The sequence below is a fragment of the Leucoraja erinacea genome, chromosome 5, assembly GCF_028641065.1.
Source record: "Leucoraja erinacea ecotype New England chromosome 5, Leri_hhj_1, whole genome shotgun sequence".
Classification (NCBI taxonomy): Eukaryota; Metazoa; Chordata; class Chondrichthyes; order Rajiformes; family Rajidae; genus Leucoraja; species Leucoraja erinaceus.
In genome coordinates, this window is record NC_073381.1 from 93,542,288 (window position 1) to 93,568,407 (window position 26,120).

The 26,120-nt window shown below is 43.2% G+C and overlaps 1 protein-coding gene across 1 annotated transcript in view; it reads left to right on the forward strand.

Annotated features, from left to right (window-relative positions):
• LOC129697686 (dynein axonemal heavy chain 6-like) overlaps nt 1-26,120 on the forward strand; it is a 415,092-nt gene that overhangs the window by 84,739 nt on the left and 304,233 nt on the right. The window contains exons 9-17 of the mRNA XM_055636395.1: nt 1,419-1,557; nt 2,798-2,929; nt 8,395-8,651; nt 10,425-10,587; nt 13,335-13,566; nt 17,648-17,681; nt 19,269-19,369; nt 23,669-23,835; nt 24,428-24,775. Of these exons, the coding sequence (XP_055492370.1) occupies nt 1,419-1,557; nt 2,798-2,929; nt 8,395-8,651; nt 10,425-10,587; nt 13,335-13,566; nt 17,648-17,681; nt 19,269-19,369; nt 23,669-23,835; nt 24,428-24,775 (1,573 nt within the window). The remainder of the gene's footprint in view (nt 1-1,418; nt 1,558-2,797; nt 2,930-8,394; nt 8,652-10,424; nt 10,588-13,334; nt 13,567-17,647; nt 17,682-19,268; nt 19,370-23,668; nt 23,836-24,427; nt 24,776-26,120) is intronic.

The following is a 26,120-nucleotide window of genomic DNA, read 5'->3' on the forward strand; positions in this document are numbered from 1 at the left end:
TCCCTGAACAACTGGGCCACAGCTATCTTAATCTAGTCATCCTTTAGGTCCCTTTCTTGGTTGACACATTGGTAAAACATAGAAACATAGAAAATAGGTGCAAGAAGAGGCCATTCGGCCCTTCGAGCCAGCACCACCATTCATTGTGATCATGGCTGATCATCCCCTATCAATAAACCGTGCCTGCCTTCTCCCCATATTCCTTGACTTCACTAGCCCCTAGAGCTCTATCTAACTCTCTCTTAAATCCATCCAGTGACTTGGCCTCCACTGCCCTCTGTGGCAGGGAATTCCACAAATTCACAACTCTCTGGGTGAAAATGTTTTATTCTCACCTCAGTCTTAAATGATCTTCCCTTTATTCTAAGACTGTGGCCCCTGGTTCTGGACTCGCCCAACATTGGGAACATTTTTCCTGCATCTAGCTTGTCCCGTCCTTTTATAATTTTATATGTTTCTATAAGATCACCCCCCCTCATCCTTCTAAACTCCAGTGAATACAAGCCTAGTCTTTTCAATCTTTCCTCATATGACAGTCCCGCCATCCCAGGGATTAATCTCGTGAACCTACGCTGCACTGCCTCAATCACAAGGATGTCCTTCCTCAAATTAGGAGACCAAAACTGTACACAATACTCCAGATGTGGTCTCACCAGAGCCCTATACAACTGCAGAAGAACCTCTTTACTCCGATACTGAAATCCTCTTGTTATGAAGGCCAACATTCCATTAGCTTTCTTCACTGCCTGCTGTACCTGTAAGCCAACTTTCAGTGACCGGTGTACAAGGACACCCAGGTCTCGCTGCACCTCCCCCTTACCTAACCTAACCCCATTGAGATAATAATCCGCCTCCTTGTTTTTGCCACCAAAGTGGATAACCTCACAGGTTGTGGAGAACTTTATCCTTCCACCTCCAGTGGAGTCCAAATGAAAACAAAATGAAGGTGATGGAGCCACTTGGTATCTCTTGTGAAAACGCCAGTCAGCTGATGCTTCAGTAAAATGGCAGCAGCCTCATGTTCTCTTGGTATGAGGTTTGGGAAACATTACATTTTCACTATCTGCGGCATTTTTGCTCCGTGGGTGTTGGGCAAAGGAAGAAGGGAAATTTTAATCAGAGACAGTCTCAGCTTTCCTAGTACAGGGTGGTGAATGGAAAGGTCAGTGTATTGCGAGAATAATTAAAACACTTTCTTGATGGCATAATAAAAACGTGTTTTTCAGAAAACGTTATGTGGCAAAAATTTACTACCAAACCACATAAAAAAAGATAGAAAACTGAAAATTCTCAGCAGGTCAGATGGAATCTGCGAAGAGGAAGCTGGAATGACTTAACAGGGTTATTAACCTATCAGTTGCCATGGAAAGTTAATTATCTTCCCAGTTTTGATTGTTCCTTATGTCTTTGGTTGCTAGAATGATTATGGTGAAGCAGCTGTTTTTTGCCGATGAGATCTTTCTGCGCTGCCTTTATTATGTCCGGGCTTTGTGTGAAGCTGCCAGCTCAAGCAATGGAGGTTTAGGAACAGAAGGGAGTGCCATTGCTTTTTTGAAAGTAAGTCTGCTTATAATGTTGCGAGTTTAAAACGAGACATGCACTCAAGATAAACATTAGTCTACTGAATTATACATCTGAAGATTCCCTTGATCCTTTCCATCATGTAAATCTTCTTCATCCACTCAGCAATATTTCCCCTAGATAGATGCAAAATGTTGGAGTAATTCTGTGGGTCAGGGAGCACCTCTGGAGAACTTGGATGAATAGGTGACGTTTTGATCACATCTTCCCCTCCCCACCCCTTTCAGCCTTCTGCTGAGTCTGTTCCCTCCGAAAATCCTTGGTTCCCATCCAAACCACCACCCGTCCCAGGTGCATTCTCCTGCAATCGCAGGAGATGTAACATCTGTCCATATACATATACTTTCTCCCTCAACTTCATCCAGGTTTTTCCTTCCAGGTGAGACAGAGTTTCACATGCACTCCTTTAACCTTACTGCACTCGGTGTTTCCGATGTGGGCTTCTGTACATTGTCCAGACGAAACATAGACTCGGAGACCGTTTCGCAGAACACTTATGCTCGGTGTGCCAAGGCCTACTTAATCTCTCGATTGCTAACCACTTTAACGCTCCTTCCCATTCCAATACTAACCTTTCTGATCTAGGCCTCCTCCATTGCCAGAGTGAGGCCACATGCAAATTGGAGGAACAGCACCTCATGTTCCATTTGGGTAGTTTAGAACTACAAGCACCTCTCTCCCCTTCCCCTTCCTCCTCTTCCTGCCTAAACGTCTGTTAACCAGTTCCACAGTTCAGTGAAATATCACCCTTGCTCTCACACCATCTCTAGCCAACAAGCAGCCATGAGGGAACCTCCTTCCCAACTACAATCAATCTAAAGGAGGGTTCCAACCCGAAACATCGCCAACCCTTGTTGTCCATTGATGCTGTCTGATCTGCTGATTACTCCAACATTTTGTGTCTATCTTTGTTATAAACAAGCATCTGTAGTTCCTTTTTATTACATTATTAATACTTCCCCTTGCCCCACCTTCCATTGCTGAAATCTTCATCCACTTTCCATCACCTTCAATGGTATTCCGGCTGGCCTTCTATTGTACAGTACTGCCCATGTCCTAACTCACATGGTCCTGTCTCTTCCCTGCATGCATCAAGTCCTCCCTGTCCCGCACACTGGGTGATCTGCAGATGAAGAATTCAACTAGTCATCTCTTCTCCAGATGATGCCTGAGATATTTCTGTGAAATATTCCACCACTTTCTTTCTCACTTTCAGCTGGACAGAAGTAATTCATACACTTATGATGATTTTGCCGAAATCCAGAGTGAACAACGTAAATATGCGCTGAATCAGCTTTGCGATCTCAGATACAAGATAATACAGTCTGTCAAGGAGGCCTGTTTGCAGGTAATTTTACAGCTAATGCCACCCTTCTTGCATGGCTTCAACTCAGAAAACACTCACAGCTGGTGTGATGTTTGGGTGGAACTCTGTGCTGTTACTGTACACTGTCATCCCGCTGAAAAATATTAAAAACATCATCTAGAGTCCCAGCAGGAAAAACACAATTATCAGCTCCTATCCTGAATCTCAATGGGAAAAGACCAGATGGCACAAGAGACTGCAGATGCTGCAATCATGAACTGCTGAGTTCCTCCAGCCATTTGTTTTTTGCCATTTGCCACTTAGCATGTTTCACAATTGGTGCATAATGTATTGTACTCCATTTGCCCATCTTTGCTCCATTCCCTTAACCAAAAAGGAGGAAGCCAAAATCATAAACATTGGGTCTCATGTGTGAATCTGACTGAGAAATCGGAAAAAATATGTTTACTCTGTAGGTGGTAAGAATGTGGGATTCATTCCTGCCTGGGATGGTTGAGGTGGACAAATGTGATTCATTGAGAGAGTTGAAGATATAGAGGAAGAGGCAGCTTGAGCATTAACACTGGCATAGACCCAGCACAGATGATTGGTCTCTAAGGAGCGTAGAACTTGAAAAGCTAAAAATCTGTGATAGAAGAAACATAGCCAGAGCAACTCAGGAGTACCATGTCGATTTGAACACTCAAGGCAGAAGTCCCTTATCAGAATAAAGCTTTGATCAATCGCCTCTATTTTTTCCTCCTCTTCTTGTCAATTTCTAACATCACACCCATGCACACTGCATCCAAGGTGAGGCTGAGTGGGGAGATAGCAACACTATCCTATGCAGTCTGGGTGAAATTTGAGATCTGGTGGGTAGGATCTCTCTGTTGAGAGTGCAATATGTACTTCCAGGTGAGGTACAGTGCACCAGGACCAGAGCAGGTGGTACGTTATCCCCCTGATGTGGACAAAATTGTCACACAGTACGGCTTTGGTGTCTCCTATGTAGAGGAGTGAGCACCAAATGCAATACAAGAAATTGGACGGTGCAAATAATTGACTGCTTCACCCAATTGGAGTTCTTGAGTAGCAGAAAGGGAAAGGGTAAACGTAAAAGTCGCAAGGGAATGTGTTGTGAGAAAGAGGAGCTTATTGGAGGCACAAGAGTGGACATTGAAGGAAACAATCCCTTCTGAAGGTTGAAATGAATGGAAAGAGGAAGGCTTTTTATATGTCAGTTAAAAATGAGAGGGTGACCAGACAGAAGGTAGCACCAGCTCAAAGATAACGGAGAAATATAGAAAAAAACAATAGGTGCAGGAGTAGGCCCTTCGAGCCAACACCGCCATTCAATATGATCATGGCTGAAAATCAGTACCCCGTTCCTGCTTTTTCCCCATATCACTTGATTGCTTTAACCCTACGAGCTAAAAACAAACCGCATGCTTCCAGACGAAAGTATTTGTCATCAAAAAAGCCCCAAAGGTAATATCCGCAGAGAAGAAGCGCTAACTCCACTGCTCCGGGCCGGTGTCCCATCAGTCCAGGCATGTCGGTTAACCCGGCGGGACAGGCAGAGTTGAGCTGGAGGTAGTGAATCTATGCTTGGAGTCAAAGGATGAAAGTAAGGTATTAAACAAATGCTTTGCATCTGTATTCACATGCCCCGTCTACACTAGTCCCACCTAGCTACATTTGGCCTGTTTCCTTCTAAACCTATTTTATCCATGATCAGCCATCTTCACTATAATACCACTCAGTTTAGCATCATCTGCAAACTTACTAATCATGCCTTGTACGTTCTCATCCAAATCATTGATATGGATGAGGAGCAGTAATGGGCCCCGCACCGAATCATGAGGCACACCACTAGTCATGGGCCTCCAGTTGGAAAAACACCCTTCCATCATCACCCTCTGCTTCCTCATAACCTTCTACTTCCAGTCGTGACATTCATAGAAGACAGAAGGTTGTGATGGAAAGCAGATATTCTGGCTGGAGGTCTGTAACCAGTGGAGGTCCACAGGGATCTGTGCTGGGAAAACTGCTGCTTGTGATATATATAAATTATCTAGATGTGAATGCAGTGTGGTTAAGAAGATGTATGATATGCCTGCTGTCACTGCTAGATGCATTGAATATAAGAATCGGGAAGTCATGATGTAGCTCTATAAGACTTTGGTTCTGCCGCATTTGGAGTATTCTGGTCATCTCTACAGAAAAGATGAGGCTTTGGAGAGGATGCAGAGAAGGTTTTCCCAGATTACTGCCTAGCAATTAGAGGGTTTCATGTCCAAGCAGAGGTTGGATAGACTTGGATTGTTTCCTTTGGAACTCGGGAGGATGAGGGGAGACTTGATCGAAGGATATAAAATCATGAGAGGCATAGATAGGGTAGGCAGAACTTTTTTCCCAGGTTGGAAATATTCAACACCATTCAGCACAGGTGAGAGGGGGAAAGTTTAATGGAGATATGCGGGGCAGGTTTTTTAAACAGAGTGTGGTGAGGGCCTGGAATGCGCTGCCAGGAATGGTGGTAAAGGTAGATACAATAGTGGCACATAAGAGGCTTTTAGATGGACACATGGAAGTGGGAGGAACAGAGCAATACGGACCAGGTACAGCCAAATGAAATCAGTTGACATTTAAGCACAAACGTTGTGCAGTACTTGTTCTATGTTCTGTTCTCTGTTTTTATTTCAGATATCCAGAATTTGCATTTTTTAAAATCATTTTCATCATATTGGAGTTGATGTACTGTAACTCTTACTTACATTTTTCAGTTTGAAATGTATCAGGGGCATAGGAATATGATAAAAGTAGATAGCGTGGTATAAAAAAACACATCTGGCACGCTTGCCTTCATCAGTTGGGGCGTTGACTATAAGAATCATTCAAGAAGAAGTCATGGTGCTTCATAAAACATTGGTTAGGCTGCATCTGGAGTATTGTTTGCAATTCTAGTGATCCCATTTCAGGGATGATGGGGAGGGGGATGCTTTGGAAAGGGTGCGTATGTTTTTTTTACCAGGATGCTGTCTAGATTAAAAGATTATTAGCTGGAAAGAGAGAATGGACAAACTTGGATGTTTTTGTTTTCTCTGGAACGTCAGAGGTTGAGGGTAGAACTGATCGAAATGTATAAATTTATGAGAGGCATGGATAGAGTAGACAGTCAGAATTTTTTATCCAGGTGAAAATGTCAGTGACGAGAGGGCGTAGCTGTAAGTTCAGACTGGTAAGTTTAAAGGAAATGTGCAGGGAAAGTTCTTAACACAGAGAATGGCGAGTGCCTGGAATTGAGGAAATATTATATAAATTGAACTGCTCGGATAGTGACTTTTATATAAGCTAGGTAATTTGCAAAAGAAAAGCTTAAGGTTTTCCTAACGAAATAAAGTACAAAGGGAAAGATGAATCAAAACATGGAGGCCTGAACCTGAACCTGCTTAGCTTAGTTTATTGCTTTGAGGCAATTGTATCGCTGGAGGAAATTGTATTTGGTATGATTGTGTTGGAGAATGGATAACTGAATAAGGGCCTCTTCTTAGGCCAGAGGTCAACTGCTCTTTCCTCTATGGCACTGTGAGGTTTATGCTGAGTTGAAACATAATTCAAGGCTGAGAGATAACAGGCCCTGTAGTTAGCCTTGGCTTTGTTGAATTAGGATGTATGTGAAGAGGAGTAGTTGCTTGGAGAAGACGATAATTTGATTGATGTAATGGTCTGAGTTGTGAATTTACGCTTTGTTCTGTAATATTTGTAAAAAGCCTTGTAGATAGATTGGAAATACAGCTCCCAGAGATAGAAGGGAGGGGGCTGCAAATTAAAATTGAGCTGTATCCTGGCACCAACACGTAAGTTGACAGATTTACGACCCATGTATGCTTGGTTGGGATGTGTGTGGGTTTTGAACTTAGAAAGTGTAATTCAGCAAACTTATATAATTAATGTTTTAAAGACATAGGTAATAGTATTTCAAACTGTGAAATTGTAGTAACACAAATTATGAAATGTATTGTCTTAGTAGGAATGTAAACATTAGACATAGAAATTGTTTAGATTTATAGAAATATCTTTCATCTTGGTATGGGAAGTGTGCATGACTTGTGTGATTATTGTATTACATACGTATCTTATAGTTTGAGGAGTGGTCTTTGATAATTGGGCCTACTGGGGTTTTGCTGTGTTGAAATAAAATAATTCTAAAAGCAGTTATACCACAGGCAAACAAAGGTTGTAATGAGGCCAGGGAAGGAGGAACATGTGACTGATGTTGTAAATCACCAGAAGGACTCAGATGATTGGTTACTAGCGTGTCATGTCCTCTGTATCTGAAATGTCTAATACCTATATAAATGACATGAGTTTCTATCAACGTTACTCCTCTCTGGACCCACCCCAGAGCATCAGCTCTGTGTTGGAAGGTTCAAGAGACTAGTCTCAGCTGAATAAACAATTGATTTTAACAGCAACAAGTGTTTGAGTCAAGTTGACTTTAGATTGACAAAATAACTCAGTTTTACAGAATTCGCAACCTGATGGTGGAAACAGATATGATAGTGAAGTTTAAAAAGCTTTAGATAGGCACAGGAATGTGTAGGTAATGGAGGAATATGGATCACGTTAAGGTAAAAACGATCAGTTTAACTTGCCATCATGTTCGGCGTAGCCATTGGGGGACAAAGGGCCATTCTTGTGCTCTTGTGTTCAATAGAAACATAGAAAGATAGAAAGATAGAAATTAGGTGCAGGAGTAGGCTATTCGGCCCTTCGAGCCTGCACCGCCATTTAATATGATCATGGCTGATCATCCAACTCAGTATCCCGTACCTGCCTTTTCTCATACCCTCTGATCCCCTTGGCCACAAGGGCCACATCTAACTCCCTCTTAAATATAGCCAATGAACTGGCCTCAACTACCCAATGTTCTATGTTTCTATGTAAATGTTATACCAGCGTGAAATCTGATGTAAAAAGACATTGGACATATATGGCTAGGAAGGGTCAAGAGAGATATGGGGCAAATGCAGGCAAATTGGACTAGCGTGGTATGCCAACTTGATCGGCATGAACAAAGTGACCAAACGACTTGTTTGAAACACACAGCTGTTCAGGAAAGATAAGCAGTTAATGGTTCAAGTAAATATTTTGAAGAACACCAAGAGTAGGATTAAGAGAAGGTTAAATGATATCTTGAATTTGTTTTGTGTATATTAAGATCACAACTGAACTTTTACAATGAATTCCATTTCTCTGCTGAGTTCCCACATGTCCGGATTCCCTGAGTGTAGGAGTCCTCCTGGAATACAAAATGTCACTGTGTAGCCTCTCATTTGTTTTAAATGACGTGTGGTGTAGTCCTCCAGTGGGCTGACCAGACATTTACCCCAGTTACATTCCTTTTCAGTCACAGGGTCTGTATCTTCACTTCATTTTCTCAAATGAATATTGAAGTGGAATTTCTGATTCATGTTTGTTGTTTCCATGCTCTCTAACTGCAGAAAGCCTTGGTAGCAGGATTTGGGAGGTTATACACAGCAGAACCCAGCAATTTGCAAGAGAGACCAACATTTTCTGAGATTGTGGAGTCAAGACCCCTCCGTGAATACTTCATCAGGTTCCTGAAGCTGGTGGACTATCTCTTCCAGGAGCTTCTCTGTCGATTGGTGAAAACCGCAGTCCAGCTACTACTTGAAGCTCTGTCTGCTTCATATGCAGTGACTTCAATAGAAGCAAGTAGGAATGAGAAATTGCTGAGGTGAGTGAGTGCTTCGATCCCAGTGCTCTAGCACTGACCTGGTTAGGCGCTATATAAAAGACAATGGAACTAGTAGGTATTTGAATTGAAAGAAAGTGTCCCACAATGAACTGAACTAGGCTCCCAACGTCACAGCGTTCGTTAATGACTTAGATGACAATAGGAAGTCATAGATCAATGTTTGCTGTTGACACAAAGCCTGCTGGCATATATAATGCTGACAGGATCACACAATTACCAATGATAAATGAAGTCAGCAAGGAAAGCTCAGATAGATGAATTTTAATGCAGCTAAGCACGAGGTCATCTATTTTGGACCTGCATGTACCATCAATTCTTTTTTACCCAAAGTATCTCAAAATAATTTTCAAACTCCAAAGTGTTGGTTCCCATAAGAAATTCATTGTGACATGAAGAGCAAATTTTGAAATATAAGAATGATGCAAAACTATGCTGTTAAAATAAAAAAGATATAGAACATTAAGTGAAATATGATAAAAAGTTTCTGAGTTCATTATTAATAATTCTACGATTACAATACATTGTAATGTGGATCTAGCTGCATTTTAACATTATGACATTATAATAATTTGTCAAATAATTAAAAATAAATTACAATTAATTTTGTCATTAAAAAAATAATTATAAGTGCTGTAATCAACAACGGAAGCCAATATTTTTGAACAGTGCATAAGAAACAGAGAGAAAGTGGTGAGGAGAGAGAGAGTGAGGGATGCAGAAAGAGAGAAAGCAAGTAGACATAAAGAGAGCATGTGAAAAAGGGGAAGGAAAAAGGCAGAGGAAGATTGCGGGAATGGAGTGAGAGTAAAAAGAGAAACATCTGGGAGGTGGAGAGGGGAAATAGGGTTTTAGAGAGAGAGGGAATGGAGTAAGAGGGAATTAGAATAGCGATGGAAAGGGATTGAGGTTCAAAGGGATTGCGGTAATAGAAATGGAGAGGGAGGGTGTGTTGTGTAGGGAGAAAGAGTAAAGGTATATAGACAAGCGATAGTGTGTAGGAATGTGATGGTGAGTAGACAGAGGGAGGAGAGTTATTTGCTATGGAACATTCCTAAATCTAACCCTTGTTTGGTCTGAAGAGAGGGTATAGTGGGTAGAGGGAGAGTATGTGCGGGTAGAGAGAGAGAAAATAAAATGGCAAGGGGTAGAGGCAATGGTTTTAACGAACGCTCTTCAAAATTACATTTTTCACACAAGCTGCCCGGCCTGAGTCAGAATACAACTTTTTAATTTGCTGTGCCCTCCTTTTCTGAGGGTAGTTCAGAGCCAAACTCATTGTTTGGGTCTTGGCCACAATAGGACAGGACTGTTTGGAATAGCAGCTTTTCTCAATGAAGGGTGTGAGTGAACCAGTTGAGTTTTTTACAAGTCAACACTATTCATTAATTCTTTCTTAAATTTTTAATTCCAAATCATTTGCAATTGAAAATAAATTCCACTGCTGCCAGAGCAGGACAAATTAATCTGTGGATTGTTAGTCCCAGCTATAAGTTTATCCACTGTACTTACCCACTGTATCACCAGCACCAGGACTCCAGTGACAAAAGACTTTCTCCAAGGCAACATATTCCAACACACTGTTACCACACATCTAAGCAAAAAACAGTGGATGTTCCTGCAGTAAAGATTCAGATTCTGCTTCTAAAGCTTTGTTTGGAAAATGATGGTGTTTTTTTACAAGATACGGATTCCATGGGTACAAATTGCATAAGGCTCCAGCTGCATGTACAACTGTTGCAATTCTCCTTTCAGCACACTCACACATCAAATGAGGGTAAACTTGGACAAACGCCTACATAATGTGAGGACTCTGGCAGAGACTACTGCTCAAAGCTACAAAGCACAGCAAGAAGCAGACACAACTGAAAGGGAACCTGTCAAGCTTTCTAACCAAGATTTATCGGATATAGACCAGGTAAGACCATGAAAAGATCATGCAATGCTTTGATACTGCAGTGTACATGGATGTGTGAAGCCATGAGCGAAGGAGATCTGGCAGAGAATGTAATTCCTCAATACTGTGAATTCCGGAAGTGGCGGCGCTGCCTAAGCAGCTGTTGCACGCCTGCAGTCCGTTTGTCTTTTTTCTTTTTGTCTTTTTTTTTTGTGTCTTGTTAGGGGGTATGTTTTGGTTTATTTTTAGTTGTATATATGTTGGGGGTGAGGGTTAACTTTTTTAAATCTCTTCCTTGAATGGGGGCGCGACCTTTTCCTTGTCGTGGCTTTGTTTTGTTGGGGACTAACATCGTGGAGCTGGCGGCCTCCAACTGGAATCGATTTGATGGCTCTGGTCGCAAAGCCTGTGGACCTATGGAGCTGTCTGACTCCGGAGGCTTCGCCAGCTGTGGTGGCGCTGTGGCTGTGACCCGACTTCGGAGCTTCTGCCGCAGGCCCCTGTGGACGTTAACATCGGGAGCACGCAGGTCCCTGGTAGGAGACCGATTTTCGGGAGCTCCCACAACGGCAACTTCACCTCTCCCGAATCGCGGGGTTTGAATCAGCCTGTCGCAGGGCGTTTCATCGCCCAGCGCTGCTTAATCGGCTGCGGGACTTACCATCGCCCGCTGGGGGCTTTAACATCAAGAACCTCGATCACCTCGACGCAGCAGTTTGACGCAGCAGTTTGCTGGGAAGTTAGGAGAATAACATGGAAGAGATAAGACTTTTGCCTTCCATCACAGTGAGGAGGTGTTTGAAGATTCACTGTGATGGATATTTGTGTGAAAATGTGTTAATTGCGAGTTTTGTTTGTGTTTCTTCTGCTGTTATGACTGGAGGGAAATAAATTTTGTTAAAACTTTTGTTTGTTTGAATGACAATAAAAGGCATTCCATTCTAAATGGAGTACAATACAGGAAAATGTAAAATGTTTGTTTTGGCCAAAATTATAAAACAGGCATTTAAATGGTGAGGGATTACAGAGCACAGAAATGCAGAGGGATCTGGGTGACCTAGTGCCTGATGTGTGAAAGACATGTGTGCAGGTACGACAAATAATTAGGAAAGCTAACAGAATGTTATTGTCTATTGTTGGGGAATGGAATGCAAAAGTATTTCTTCAGTTATGTCGGGGATTATTACCACTATATCTGGACACTGTCTTCCAGATATGAATGCTTTGGAAGCAGTAAAGAGGAACACTTATTTATACCTAGAAAGGTTAAGCAACTTTATGACTGTATGCATTGGTATTTAGCTGAGTAAGAGAGGACTTGACCTGAGAACCTTTACAGGATGGATTTGGAGAGAATGTCCTGTGGAAGAATCTCAGACAACAGGCTACTTGATAGTCCGCTCCTCCCAATACTCGGCATTGACTGCGTATGTTCATGATGCACGAACTTGTGATGTTAAATACTGTCCCAAACATTCATTCTCCACTTTGAGTGGTCATGGATCAAAGGTTCCCAGTGATGATGTTGGACTTCTTCAAGGAAGCTTTTGGCTTTTATCTCTGTTTGGGAAGTTATGGTGTTGGATACAGTATATGTATGATGTGGCCTGCCCACTGTAACTGTGGAGTAACTAAGTGCTAAGTGCTGAAGCTACGAGTCTGGGAGAGAATGTTATTGGTTTCCTACTTAAAATCCTATTTAATTTGGAGGATTTTGCAGGAACGGTGTTGGTGGTAACATTCCCATGTCTTGAGGTGCCTGCTGTAGTATGGGCGTCTGAAATGTATGGGTGACAGTGGGGATAAGGAACATGAATCACTGCTTCCTGAAGGCTATGTGTTCTATGCCTGATAGCATTCTTAATATCATCATGGCCTGCGAAATACATGAGCGGCACAGTGTCGCAGAGGTAGAGCTGCTGCCTCACAGCGCCAGAGACCTGGGTTCGATCCTGATCTCTGGTGCCATCTATGCGGAGTTTGTACATTATCCCTGTGGCTACATGGGTTTTCTCCGGGTGCTCGGGTTTCCTCCCACATTCCAAAGACGTGCAGGTTTGTAAGTTAATTGGCTTCTGTAAATTGCCCCTGGTATGTAGGATGAGAGAGTGCGATAACATAGAACTATGGGTAATCAATGGCCAGCACAGACTTGATGGGCCGAAGAACCTGTTTCCACGCTGTATCTGTAAACTAAACTCAAATTGTTCTTTTAGTCAGATTTTTTTTTTGGAAGTATGCAAAATAAGGTGGCTTTTTAGATGCTGCTGTACTACTCCTGTTTTTAGACATTGTGGTAATACCTACCAACCAATCTAAAGTTTCATTATTCAATTTTATGCTACCTTAATATGTATCTTTCAATTCCATGGTCTTTGGTGGCTTCAACAGTGGGTAACACAAGGGCATAACACCCACCAGCACTTGGAATAATCATCGAATAAAGTGTGCAAAATGAAGTTTGACACTAATGCGTACACTAAAACTAGTAAATTTTAATTCCTGCACAATGCCCAAGTTTAACAGTCGGGCAAACTTTATGTTCCTTGGCAGAGTAAACGTATTGTTGGTCTATGTCTTGCTTTTTTCAACAAAGTTTACTCTTCCACAAAAAATTGCTTCTGCCCTGAGGCGACCATCAATAAAATCCACTGTTTACGGGTCAAATGAATACTAAATATGTAAATTTTTAGTGTCTTCCTAGATGTCAAACATGTTACGTGGCGCTAATTTGCTCAATGCATGTGTCAATTATCTTTATTCTGCAGGTACTCCAGGATGCTAAAGAACATACAAAGATGGTGAATTTGGCACCAACGTTCATTGTAAATTTGATACTCGACATTCCATCTAAATATATAATTCATCCCCGAGACAGCACAAAGGCCAAATGCCGAGCCAAAAATAACATGTGTATGATAAAATCCAAATTATCCTATGACCCGCTAGAGCTTTCCAATGTGTCTAGGGAAATGGAGTGCTCTCTCCTGGACACCACAGGTACAACTTAATTTCTGAAAAACTTAAGTACTGCTTTTACGTTCAACCAATAGCTCGAATGCCATAGGAGTGTGCACTGCAGTCACACCGTGGTTAGTTTAGTTTAGTTTAGTGATACAGCATGGAAACAGGCCCTTTGGCCCACTGAGTCCATGCTGACCAGCGATCAACCATACACTGCTTCTGTCCTGCACACTAGGGACAATTTACAGAAGCTTTATTAACCTAAAGTTTACAAGCATTTAGATGGACAAGGCTGATTAAGGATAGTCAGCACGGTTTTGAAAATGGTAGATCGTGTCTCATTAATCGGAGTTTTTTGAAGATGCAACCAAAAAGGTTGATGAGGGCAGAGCTGTACACGTTGTCATATGGATTTCAGCAAGGCATTTGACAAGGTCAAATGCCCACCAAGCCTCCCTCCTCCCCTCTGCCCTCATCAGAGCCCGAGTTTGACCCCAGATCTAACCCAGTCGGTTTTCACCATACCACCAGGCTCCTCTGGAAGGTTAGATCGCATGGGATCCCGGGAGAGCTAGCTGACTGGATAGAAAATTGTATTGTAGATAGTGAAGATGGTTATCAAAGGTTAATGCAGGATCTTGATCAGTTTGGCAAGATGGGCAGAGGAATGGTTAATGAAGTTTAACGCAGATAAATACAATGTGTTGTAACCAAGGCAGGGCTTTCACAGTAAAAGGCACGGCTCTGGGGAGTGTTGCAGAGCAGAGGGATGTAGGAGTGTTGGTACATAGTTCCTTGAAAGTGGCATCAGAGATACATAAGGTGGTCAAAAGGCTTTTGGCACATTGACCTTTATCAATCAGGTTTCAGTATAGTAGATGTGGTGTTATATTACCTACAGCTGGTTAAGCTTCATTTTCTGTATTGTGTTATGTTTTGGTCACCCTGTTGTAGGAAAGTTGTTGTAGAGCTGGAAATAGTGCAGAGTAGATTGAAGAGGATGTTGCCTGGACGTGGGCCTGAGAGGTTGGACAAGCAAGGATTGTATTCCTTGGATCGTAGAAGGATGAGGGGAGATTTTATAGTGGTGTATAGATCTTAAGGGGAATGGATAGTGTAGATACACAAAGTATTTTACCCAAAGTATGGGAATCAAGTGCCAGAGTACATTGATATAAGGCGAGAGGGGAAAGATATAATAGGAATCTGAGGGGCATCATTTTCAAAGAGGAAGGTGGGCATATGGAATCAGCTGCCAGATGAGTTAGTTGAGGCAGGAATTATAACCATATTCAGAATACCTTTCATAGGGAACATGGATAGGAAAGGTTTAGAGGCACACTATGGTATGACATCTTTGTAAGAGACAGGGTCAGAGGAGGTGTATTCCAAATAATTGTTGGATTTGCTCGGTTTATAGTAAATGTCTTGTTTGGAGGAGAGTTCTGTGGGGCAGGATGAGGCAAAAGCAATGTGTCTGCATTGTACTGCCCCCATGTTTTCTCTACGGTATGCCCCCCAAGCCTCCCTCCTCCCCTCTGCCCTCATCAGAGCCTGTTTAACCCCAGCTCTAACCCTGTTGGGTTTTCAACATACCATCAGACCTTCCTCGTTCCAATGCAGAATGATCAGTCCTCAGTATTGGCCTTACCTTTGTAACCCTAAGACCACTCCACAGCGAGTTCTGAACCTGTCATGATGTTGAGCTTGGGCCTTTTTCTCTGGCAAGGAGTCCTTGCTTCCAAGTGACGACCCCTTCTCCTGGCTCCATCACTTCTCCTTGTGGACTCCTCCTTCCAGCCATCGAACCTTCTCTGGACCTTTTATTTCCAACTACCTGTACTGTCACAACGTCAACCATCTAATATTCTCCAATCCCCTTACTCACTCCAATCTTACCCCTTCTGAACCACAGCCCTCAGCTCAGTCTGTAACAATCAAAAAATTGCTATCAAACCCGCTAACATGGTAGGTGCCACTGTAGTCTGGCAGGTTGACCTCTCTGTGCTGAGGCCAGGTGCCAGCTCTCAGACACCTCCCTATATCTACCTCTTGACCATGATCCCACATGTGAACACCAGGCCATCATCTCCCAGTTCATTACCAATCTCGTCACCTCTGGCAATCTCCCCTCCACAGCCTCCAATCTTAGCCTTGTACTGCCCGATTCCTTTTTCTTCCCAAAATCCACAAACCGAACCACCCTCACAGAGCCATTGTTTCTGCCTGCACGTGCCGCACAGAACTGATCTCCAAATACCTTGATTGCATCTTAGCCACTTGTCTAGTCCCTTCTTTCTAACTTTCTGGCGCCTTTCCCCACAATGACATTTTTTTATTCTGCTGTGGGGGGACGTTTGTGTTGAACTCTATAATGGTTTGTGTCCATTATTTATTTATTTTTTAAACATTTTCTATTGTTTGTATGGAAGCTTATTATTCATTTTATGTAAAGCACTTTGGTGTCAATGCGAGTAGACTTAAAATGTGCTATATAAATAAAACTTACTTACTTACTTCCGATCTACATCTGAGACAACACACATGTCCTTCAACTCTTCAATAATTTTAAATTCTGAAGCCCACATTTTTACCATGGATGTCCAGTCCTTTTACACTTCCATTCCTCACCAGGATGGTCTCAAGGCCCTTGGGTTTTTCCCTGCGCAGAGACTCAATAGATTTCCCTCTACTAACACTGTCCTCTGTCTGATGGAACTTGTCTTCACCCTCAACTTACCGTTTCACTCCTCTCACTTTCTTCGTTAAATAGGCCCCAAATTTACAGTTACACCACCCTCCAATGTTTTCTCTGCTCCATAAACAACTGCATTGGGGTTGCCACCTGCACCCGTGTACAACTTGTTGATTTCATTAACTTTACCACTAACTTCCACCCTGCCATCACGGACTATCACTGACACCCCCCCCCCCCCCCCCCCCCCCCCCCCCCCCCCCCCCCCCCCCCCCCCCCCATTCTCGATCTCTCTATCTCCATTATAAGACAGACAATCAACTGATGTCTACTACAAACTCACCAATTCTCACAGTTATCTGGACTGAGCCTCCTCTCACCCTACCTCTTGGAGAGACGCCCTCCACTGCTCTCAATTTCTCCGTCTCCACCGTATCTGATGCCAAGATGAGGCTTTCCATTCTAGGACATCTGCCATGACCTCTTTCACCAGTAAACATTGTTTATGAGGTTGTAGTTCTTTCGCTCATCCGCTTCTGCTCTGCATCTCATAGTTCTGTTCTCAATCCCCCTCCCACAAGACAGAACAGAGATAGAGTTCTCCTGGTCCTTACCATTCACCCCACCAGCCTATGCATCCTATACATCATTCTCAGGCATTTCTGCCACTTTCAATGTGATCCCGTGACCTCCGTTCCACCTCTTCCCTCACATCCATCCAAGGATTCCAGCAGTTCTTCCAGGTGAGACAGAGGTTCACATGCATAACCTCAACTACTTCACTCGGTGCTCCCGATGTGGGCTCCTTGCCACCAGCAAGACCAGTTGTAGACTAAGTGACCATTTTGCCGAAACTTGGGCTCATTTCGCCAGGGCCTGCTGGATCTCCCGGTTATTAACCATTTTACACTTTCCATTACCTCTAAAGACCAATTTCAGCCAATGTAAAAACATAAAACGGACCAGGAGTACCATAGGTGAAGAGGACTTCTGAAATATTGGTTGATTTTTCCATGTGTGTGTTTGTATTTCTCAATGAATTGATTTGATCATTACTTGGAGCATATGGAAGAATGTGCGTTGCTACGGATGTGTGTGTTGATATGGGAACATCTGGTTAAGCGTGTTAGTCTGGCAGGGTGTCTAACAGACTGTGAGAGTATTTGCTGGTCATGGGGTGCACATGTTTTGGTTTAAATGTGTGTGCTTTGGTGTTGAGGTATATATATGTGTGCTTGAGGGTCGGTGGATTGGATCGTGTATGTTTTTGTGAGAGGGTTTATGCTGATGTGATTATTTTAACCATTGACTGACCGAACACAAAAAAGAAGCTTAAAATCTATTAATAGATTATTTAGTAAGGAGCCGTGTGACTTACAATCAATGCAAATCTTTGTTCCTGGAATATGTTTATTTTTACAGAAAGTGACATTGACATTCAGGAAGACATCGATGGGTAAGGAAATAACTGCTTCATAAAGCATCTTTAATCTAAAAAATGTGTAGCATTATTCAGCTGAAGAGTTCCCAAATTGGAGGGTTTTGTGGGTCATGATAATGGCATTTAGAGGAGGAGGAGGAGATTTAAGTATCAGGGGTTGGAAGGTCAGAGGTTGTTAATGAGATAGATCAGTGAGAGATGAGCAGTGATTGATGGGTTGTCTGTTACTCATCCAACCTTTCCCATTTGCTTTCAGTGTCCCTTTTATACCACATGCTTCAGTTTTGCTAATATGTCATGTGGCTTGTTATCAAAAGCCTTCTGACGATGCATCGACTGCATAACTCTTATTAACTTTATCTGTTAGCTCATCAAAGAGTTCTATCATATTGGTTAAACATAATTCATAGTGATAGACCTATGGAGTCATACAGAGAGGAAACGGACTCTTAGGCCCAACTCATCCACCCCGAACACGATGCCATCTACACCTGTCCTATTTACAGTTGTCCCTTGAATTATTTCTTATCTGTTTCTGTCCAAGTATCTCTTACATGCTGTTATAATACCTGCCTTAACCACTTCCTATGGCAGCTTTCCATATACCTCTCCCAATCTCTTTTAAAATCTTTCCTCGCTCACCTTAAACCTGTGCCCTCATGTTGTTAATTCCTCAACCCTGGGGAAAAAGGCTTTATATATTAACCGTAACAAATGCCTCTCATGATTTTATACGCCTCTCTAAGACCACCTCTCAATCTTCTACATTCCGAGGAATACAGTCCCATCGTGCCCAACCTCCCCTATAACTAATTCTCTTGAGTCTAGGCAACATCCTCCTAAATCTTTTCTTCTCTGCACCCTCTCCAGTTTAACGGCATCATTTATGATTACCAAAACTGAACACGATACTCCAAGTGTGTCCTCACTAACATTTGGTACAATACAACATAACATTCAATTTCTATACTCAATGCCCTGGTCATAGATCTTCAGTCCATAAAACCTCTACCAGCTGTGGCACATTGGCTGTGATATAGGTTTAATGGCTTCTGTAGAATTGCCCCTCGTGTGCAGGAGGTGGGTGACAAAGTGGGATAACATAGAACTAGTGTGACCGGCTTTGATATGGTGGGCTAAAAGAACTGTTTCCATGATGTATATATAAACAAAACTAAACTAAACAACCTTCCACCATCACCTTCTGCTTCTTTCCACCAAGCCAATGATTTATCTAATTAGCTTGCTCTATCTGGATCCCATGTGATCTAACCTTCCAGACCCACCTTATCAAAGCTTGAAGTCCATAGAGACCATGTCTATGACCCTACCCTCATCTACCTTCCCAGTTAATTGAAGTCGTGAGACACAATCTCCTATGCACAAAGCCATGCTGACTATCCCTAATCAACCCCTGTCTTTCCAAATATACATATACCTTATCTCAGAATCCCCTCCAGTAACTTACCAATCCTTTTTTAACAATGGAGTAACGTCCCCCTTTCTCCAGTGCTCTGGCATAGTATTATTGGATTATTTTTGGTTCTGATGAGCCAATAAAATACATTGGATTTGTGTACCATGCATGTTTTTATCTTCCAGGTCAGACTATAAAAAGCGTGCTCAATACATCTTGGTACCTACTTCAGAAGATCTGCTGGAACAAATACATAACATGGTCGGATTACTGGAAGAGGTTGTTGGTAAGGCACCAATGACCATAAAATGACATTTCAAATGCTAAATTAATTCACAGAATATGTACTCACATGGGAATGGTGAACGGGTAATTTATTTGTCAGTTAAGAAAGTGAATTGGGCACTTCCCTTTGTTTAGTTTAGTTTAGAGATACAGTAAGTAAACAGGCCCTTCAGCCTACCGAGACTGCACCAACCAGCGATCCCAGCACATTAACACTATTGTACACACCCTAGGGACTTTTAATGCAATTTTACACTTATAATGGCAAGACAACGATACAATGGTTCAACGATACAATGGTTCAACGATACTCGTATGTATCCAGGTACAGTGAAATTCCATTTTTTTTGCATACAGTTTAGTAAATATGTTACCATACACGGGCACAATCATAGTTAAGTACAAGAGTGTAGGAATAGTAGATTACATTGAGCAGCACACAAGAATCACCACATATCCAGTGCCATTTTGTATGATTCATATCCAAAGTTTAAAAAAAAGTGGTATCTTAACATGGCCATAAAGGCCCATTTTGCTGGTGGCAGCAAAGTGGCAGAGTTGCAGGGTCGGCCTGGCCAGGCAATGTTGTTGGTGTGCCGCATTGCTCTGAGCTCTTGTAGGCCCTGTCCAATCCAATCTCGCAGCTTCTTAAAGCAGCGTGTGATCCACTTAATCAGCGCTGATGCCTTGATCCACGAATGTACCATCCCTCGCTTCATGTCGCCACTGTTCAGCCTCCGTACCTTGGGCACTGATCGCATTCAACAGAGCATTCAGAGCATCTTTGAGGGTGCAGGAGAGAAGACCCCAGCTTGCTTACCAGCGCTGTTGATTTCTTGCGTCTGCTGCCATCATCATCCTGAATGTTTCTGAGCAAAGAGATTTTGCTCATAATATCTAAACAAAAAAAATATATTGGAGGCAGCCTGACTGGACTATATAAGCGGGGATTATTTTCTCAGCAGGGATGGACACGAAGGGGTGACCATTATAAAACCATGAGAAGCATGGATGAAGGTGAATGGTCTTCATCTTTTTCCCAAAATAGGGAAGTCTAAAAGTAGAGAACATAGGTGAAGGTGAGAGGGGAAAGATTTAAAAAAGATCCGAGGGTCGTGTTATTCAGAGTGCAGTGAGGATATACCAAAGACAGTGGTAGCGACTAGTACAATTACAATGTATAAAAGACTTAAACAGGAGCAGGTACAATCTTGCTTGCAGCAGCATGGCAGACACATTGATGTCAATGATGTAAGACAGTGGAAAGAAAAGAGCTGCGCAAAAACAAGAGATTAGTGCAAAGATACAATTAGAAAGCATGTCCATGGTAATGAATTTCTCCCCATTTGGGGTTTAGAATTCTATATATATAACTCTGTTCGTATGTGTTGGAATGACCCAACCTTGATGCAACCAATCAGGATTCTAGAGGGTTGCAGGCCAAATGTAGGCAAATGGAACAAGCTTAGATAGGCATCTTGGTCATTCTGGATGAGTTGGGCTGAAGGGCCTGTTTCTGTGCTGTGTTGTTGCAATGATTCTATGACTAATTCCTCTGATGAGAGGGTTTTCCTACCAGCATTGACTAAATAGCTTGGGACTATACCTTGGGGTATAGAAGAATGGGAGGCGACTTTATTCAAAAATATAACATCCTAAGGAGGATTGTCAGGCTGAATGTTTCGATGTTTTCACTAGTGGGAGAGTCACGATGAAGGGGATGTAACAACATGATAAGGGGCTGGTCATTTACAAATTAGGCAAGTAGAATTCCTTCCAGTAATGGATGGTGACTCTCTGGCATAGTGAAATCGACCCCCACCAATTCGCCTATCGCCAAAACAGATCCACAGAAGACGCCATCACCGTAGCTCTCCACTCTGTGCTGAGCCATCTGGAGCAGGGGCAGAGCTACGTCCGGATGCTCTTTGTGGATTTTAGTTCAGCCTTTAATACAATCATTCCGGACATTCTCATAGGTAAACTGGTCACTCTCGGCCTCCCCACTGTCACATGTGCCTGGATAAAGGATTTCCTCACCAACCGGCCCCAGACTGTGAGACTCGGCCCCCACCTCTCCTCCACTCGCAGGTTGAGTACCGGTTCCCCACAGGGCTGTGTGCTAAGCCCCCTCTTATACTGTCTCTACACCTACGACTGTAGTCCGGCCCACAACAACAACCGCATCGTCAAATTTGCTGACGACACTACTGTGGTCGGACTTATTTCGAAGGGAGACGAGGCAGCCTACAGAGAGGAAGTCCTGAAGTTGACAACCTGGTGCTCAGAAAACAATCTGGCTCTGAACACCAGGAAAACAAAAGAGCTCATTGTCGACTTCAGGAGGCACAGCACCGACTTAGCCCCCCTACACATCAACGGCGAGTGTGTGGAGAGGGTCAACACCTTCCGGTTTCTCGGTGTCCATATCGCTGCTAACATCTCCTGGACGGACAACACGACAGCGATCATCAAGAAGGCTCAGCAGCGGCTGCACTTCCTGAGGGTCCTCAGGAAGCACAACCTGGACTCTAACCTGCTGCTGACCTTCTACCGCTCGTCCATCGAGAGCCTGCTGACATACTGCATTACAGCATGGTATGGCAGCTGCACCATGGCAGACAGGGAGAGGCTTCAGAGGGTAACCAGGACAGCGCAGAGGATCATTGGCTGCCCTCTCCCCTCCCTGATGGACATCTACACCTCCCGCTGCCTTAGCAGGGCAAAGAAGATCATCAAAGACAGCTCCCATCCTGCGTTTGGACTGTTCGACCTGCTGCCCTCTGGAAGGCGCTATAGGTGCATCAAATCCAGGACAAACAGACTCAGGAATAGTTGCTTTCCGAGAATTATATCTACCATAAATTCAAATTCACACATGCACTGACTACACCGCCCAACACGGACTTCCATCTGTATATATGATATATGTATATATGTCCCCCCCCCCATCTCCCTTCTGTTTTTTTGTTTTTTCTGTTTCTTGTTTTTTGTGCTAAATTGTATGTATGCACTGAGTACGAGCAGCTTTCAGTTTCACTGTACATGTATAGTGACAATAAATGGCATATCATATCATAGAATTCCTTCCAGTAATGGATGGTGACTCTCTGGCATATCAATCCCCGGTGGGTGTGGAAGCTAGATCTTTCCATTTTCATTTGAAATGGAAGCAGATAAATATTTGATAGATCGAGGAATAGGTGGAGAAACTGCACATATGAGGAGTTAAGGCCAGGGTAGATAGGCTGTTATCATATTAAATGGTAGGCTGGAAAGGTCTGATGAACCACATTTGCTTCTATTTTCTCATATTATTGTGACAGCACAAAGAACGTAGAACTGTACAGCACATGATGGCAGGTTAAATTGATCTCATCTGCGTGTACATTTTAGTTTATTGTCACGTGTACTTTTGTGCATGCAAAATAGTCAGCAGAAAGACTATAATGATTACAATTGAGCTGTCAATAATGTACAGATACATGTTGAAGGGAATAACATTAAAGGGCCTGTCCCACGAGCATGGGACTGCATGCGGCAAGCACGACCTAACGTGGTTGCTTGGGCTGTACGGCCTCACGGGGCCGGTCCCACTTCGATCGCCAGAGCCGTATGGAGTTGTGCGGAGCTGGTCCCAACATCGCGCGGGGCTCCGAAAAACTGACAATGTTCAGAAATTCCGCGCGGTAACGGCCTGCCGGCCTGCAGCCAACTCGACGCCGTACGCAGCGCCTCGACGGGCATACGCAGCATCTTGGCGCCGTACGTCACTCGCGAACGTCCCGTGGACTTCGCTCGAACTTCATGTCACTCACACGGCCTCCGCGCGACCCCCGCTTCTGGTTTGGTCACGCTCGCCGCATGAAGTCACATGCTCGTGGGACCGGCCCTGTATGTGGATCACTTAACCTCCGTGCGGCCCCCGCTTCCGGTTTGGTCGCACTTGCCGCATGTAGTCGCATGCTCGTGGGACAGGCCCTTTAGTGAAAGGTAAAGTCCAGTAAAGTCCGTTTAAAGATAGTCCGAGGGTCTTCAATGAGGTAGATCGGGACAGCTCTCTAGTTGTGCCCCCTCTCACCTTATAGCTATGCCCTCTAGTGTTGGACATTTCCACTTGCGATAAACGTTCTGACTCTCATAATTGTATGTACTTCTAATGAATCTCCCCTCAACCTCCAATGTTCCAGAGAATGAGAGTTCATGAGAAACAGCATGTTTAGTATCTCTCTACGTGTAAAGTTTTTATCATTCCCTCATCAATAAACCACTGATGTGAAATCAACCATTGCCATTTTAGCCAAGCTGGTTGCCTTTACCGATGAGCCCCGCTTGTCTATGTTTAACTCGCCGTCTGTGTACGAACTGAAGCTCTCTGATGATCGGGAACTGGAAGCAAAGAGGACAAAGCAACTATCACTCGACTCCAATATACTCTTTGGTCAAGATCCAGTCTACCAACAACAAGTAGGTTGGGCGTCAGCCCATCAGAAATTATCTGAGTGATTTTTAATTTGGTTGAGTTTGTGGCATTTTATAAAGAGAATTGACAAATTAAATAAAAATGTACAGATAATCTATTGCACTAGTGCATAGTGGACTGAAGGGGCTATTCCTGTGCTGTAATTTCTATGAAGGCTCCCAAAGTATACAGTTGGATAGAGGTCAGCAACAAAACTGGGCAAAGATATGGCATATTAAGATTAATCCGAGCAAGTGTGAGGTATTGAATTTTGGGAGGTCAAATGTAGGGTGAATTACCAGCATTGGTGTACCGAGGTCCATAACTCTCTAAAAGTGACAACACAAGTAAATAAGAGTGGTATGTTTGCCTTCATCGGTCAGGGCATTGAATCTAAGTTTGAATCTTTATAGGACTGTTTTGGCCTTGTTTGGAGTATTGTCTACAGTTCTGAATGCTTTGGAGAGGATACTGCCTAGATTATAGGGTATTAGCATAAGGAGAGGTCGGAAACACTTGTATTGTTTTCTCTGGAGTGTCGGAGGCTGAAGTGAGACCTGATGTACCAATTGTAACATATTTATCCTTGGCTTCTAGCTTACGGAGCTGCAAAATTTGATAAGTGACACCATGATGGAAGTAACACAGTTCAGTAAAATGTTTGTGCAATACTGTGTCATGGTGGATCAGGCCATGGAGCTGGACCTTGAGGCTTCATTAAATCAGCAGGTGTGGAGCCCATTGGAATTCAGGAGCATGTTAGAGGTGTACACTGAACACATTATGGACGTAAGGAACATGACTGTGGAACGACGGGTCCGTTTGGTGAAGGTGGTAAGCGAACAGTACCAGGCAGAATGTCTGCCCTATTTGGAAGCAGTGATCAATGCAATGCACAATCACCTGAAGACGACTGCTTACAAGAAAACTGCTGGGCTGCTAAATGTGAGTATGTGCTTGTTTTCCTCTCTTGCAATTTATTAGCGTGTCACCATTGTTAAGGTTCAGATCACTGTTGTCAGAGACCTGCAGGGTAAGCTCTCTGTGTGGACACTGGGACTCTGGCAGGCCTATATGCTTGCATTTTCCCGTAGACCATGATAATCAGCGACACTGATTCATCCTTTTCTTGATCGGAGGGTACCTGGATGTCATAGAACAGCAGCCATCAACCTGTTCATGGAATTGGGTATGGTCCTGGTCACAGTGGGACAAAGTTCTTCGAATCAACTGCTCATGCCGACCAAAATGCCAAATCTACATCTGTCTTATCTGTCTATGTTTGCCTCATATCCCTCTAAACTTTTTCTATCCACACACCTGTTCAAATGTCTCTTAAATGTTGTTATAGTACCTGCCTCAACGACCTCCTCTGGCAGCCTGTTCTATATACCCACTGTTTCTGTTTGAAAAAGTTGCCACTCAGGTTCCTATTAAATTTCCCTTCTTGCCTTAAACCTATGTCCTCTGGTAATTCCCAACTCATCTACGTGTTCATCTACCCTATCTATTCCCATCATGATCTTATACAACTCTGTAAAATCACCCCTCATCCTGTGCTCCAAGGAATAAGGTCACAGCCTGCTCAACCTCTCCCTCTAGCTCAGGCCCTCAAGTCCTGTCAGCGTAGATTTTCTCTGCACTCCTTCCAGCTTAACATCTTCCCTATCGCAGGGAGACCAAAACTGAACACGATCCTCCAAATCTGGCCTCACCAACGTCTTGTACTGATTGATGAAGGCAAATATGCCAAAATCCTTCTTGACCACCCTGTCCACTTGTGATGGCACTATCAAGCAACTACGTACCTGCAAAAAAAGTTTTTGGCATATTTTTCGTTTATTGTTCTTTATCTCTCTACATCATTTTCTATATCTCTTGTTTCCCTTTGCCGTGACTTTCAGTCTGAAGAAGGGTCTCGACATGAAATGTCACCCATTCCTTCTCTCTAGAGATGCAGCCTGTCTCGCTGAGTTACTCCAGCTTGTTGTGTCTATCTTTGGTTTAAACCAGCATCTGTAGTTCCTTCCTACACAAATAGGGAAAACAGTCCACTAAGAGCATTGAGCACAGAAACGTATAGTACAGGAACAGGCCCTTTGGGCCACAATGTCTATGCCAAACTAGAAGCCATGATCAACTGTTATCTGCATACACATAAACTATATCCCTCCACTCCCTGTGTATCTACATACCTATAAAAAAATCTTCTAAATGCCATTATTGTTTCTGCCTCCACCACCAGCTCCACCACATCCCCTTTAAACTTTGCCCCTCTTACCTTAAAGTT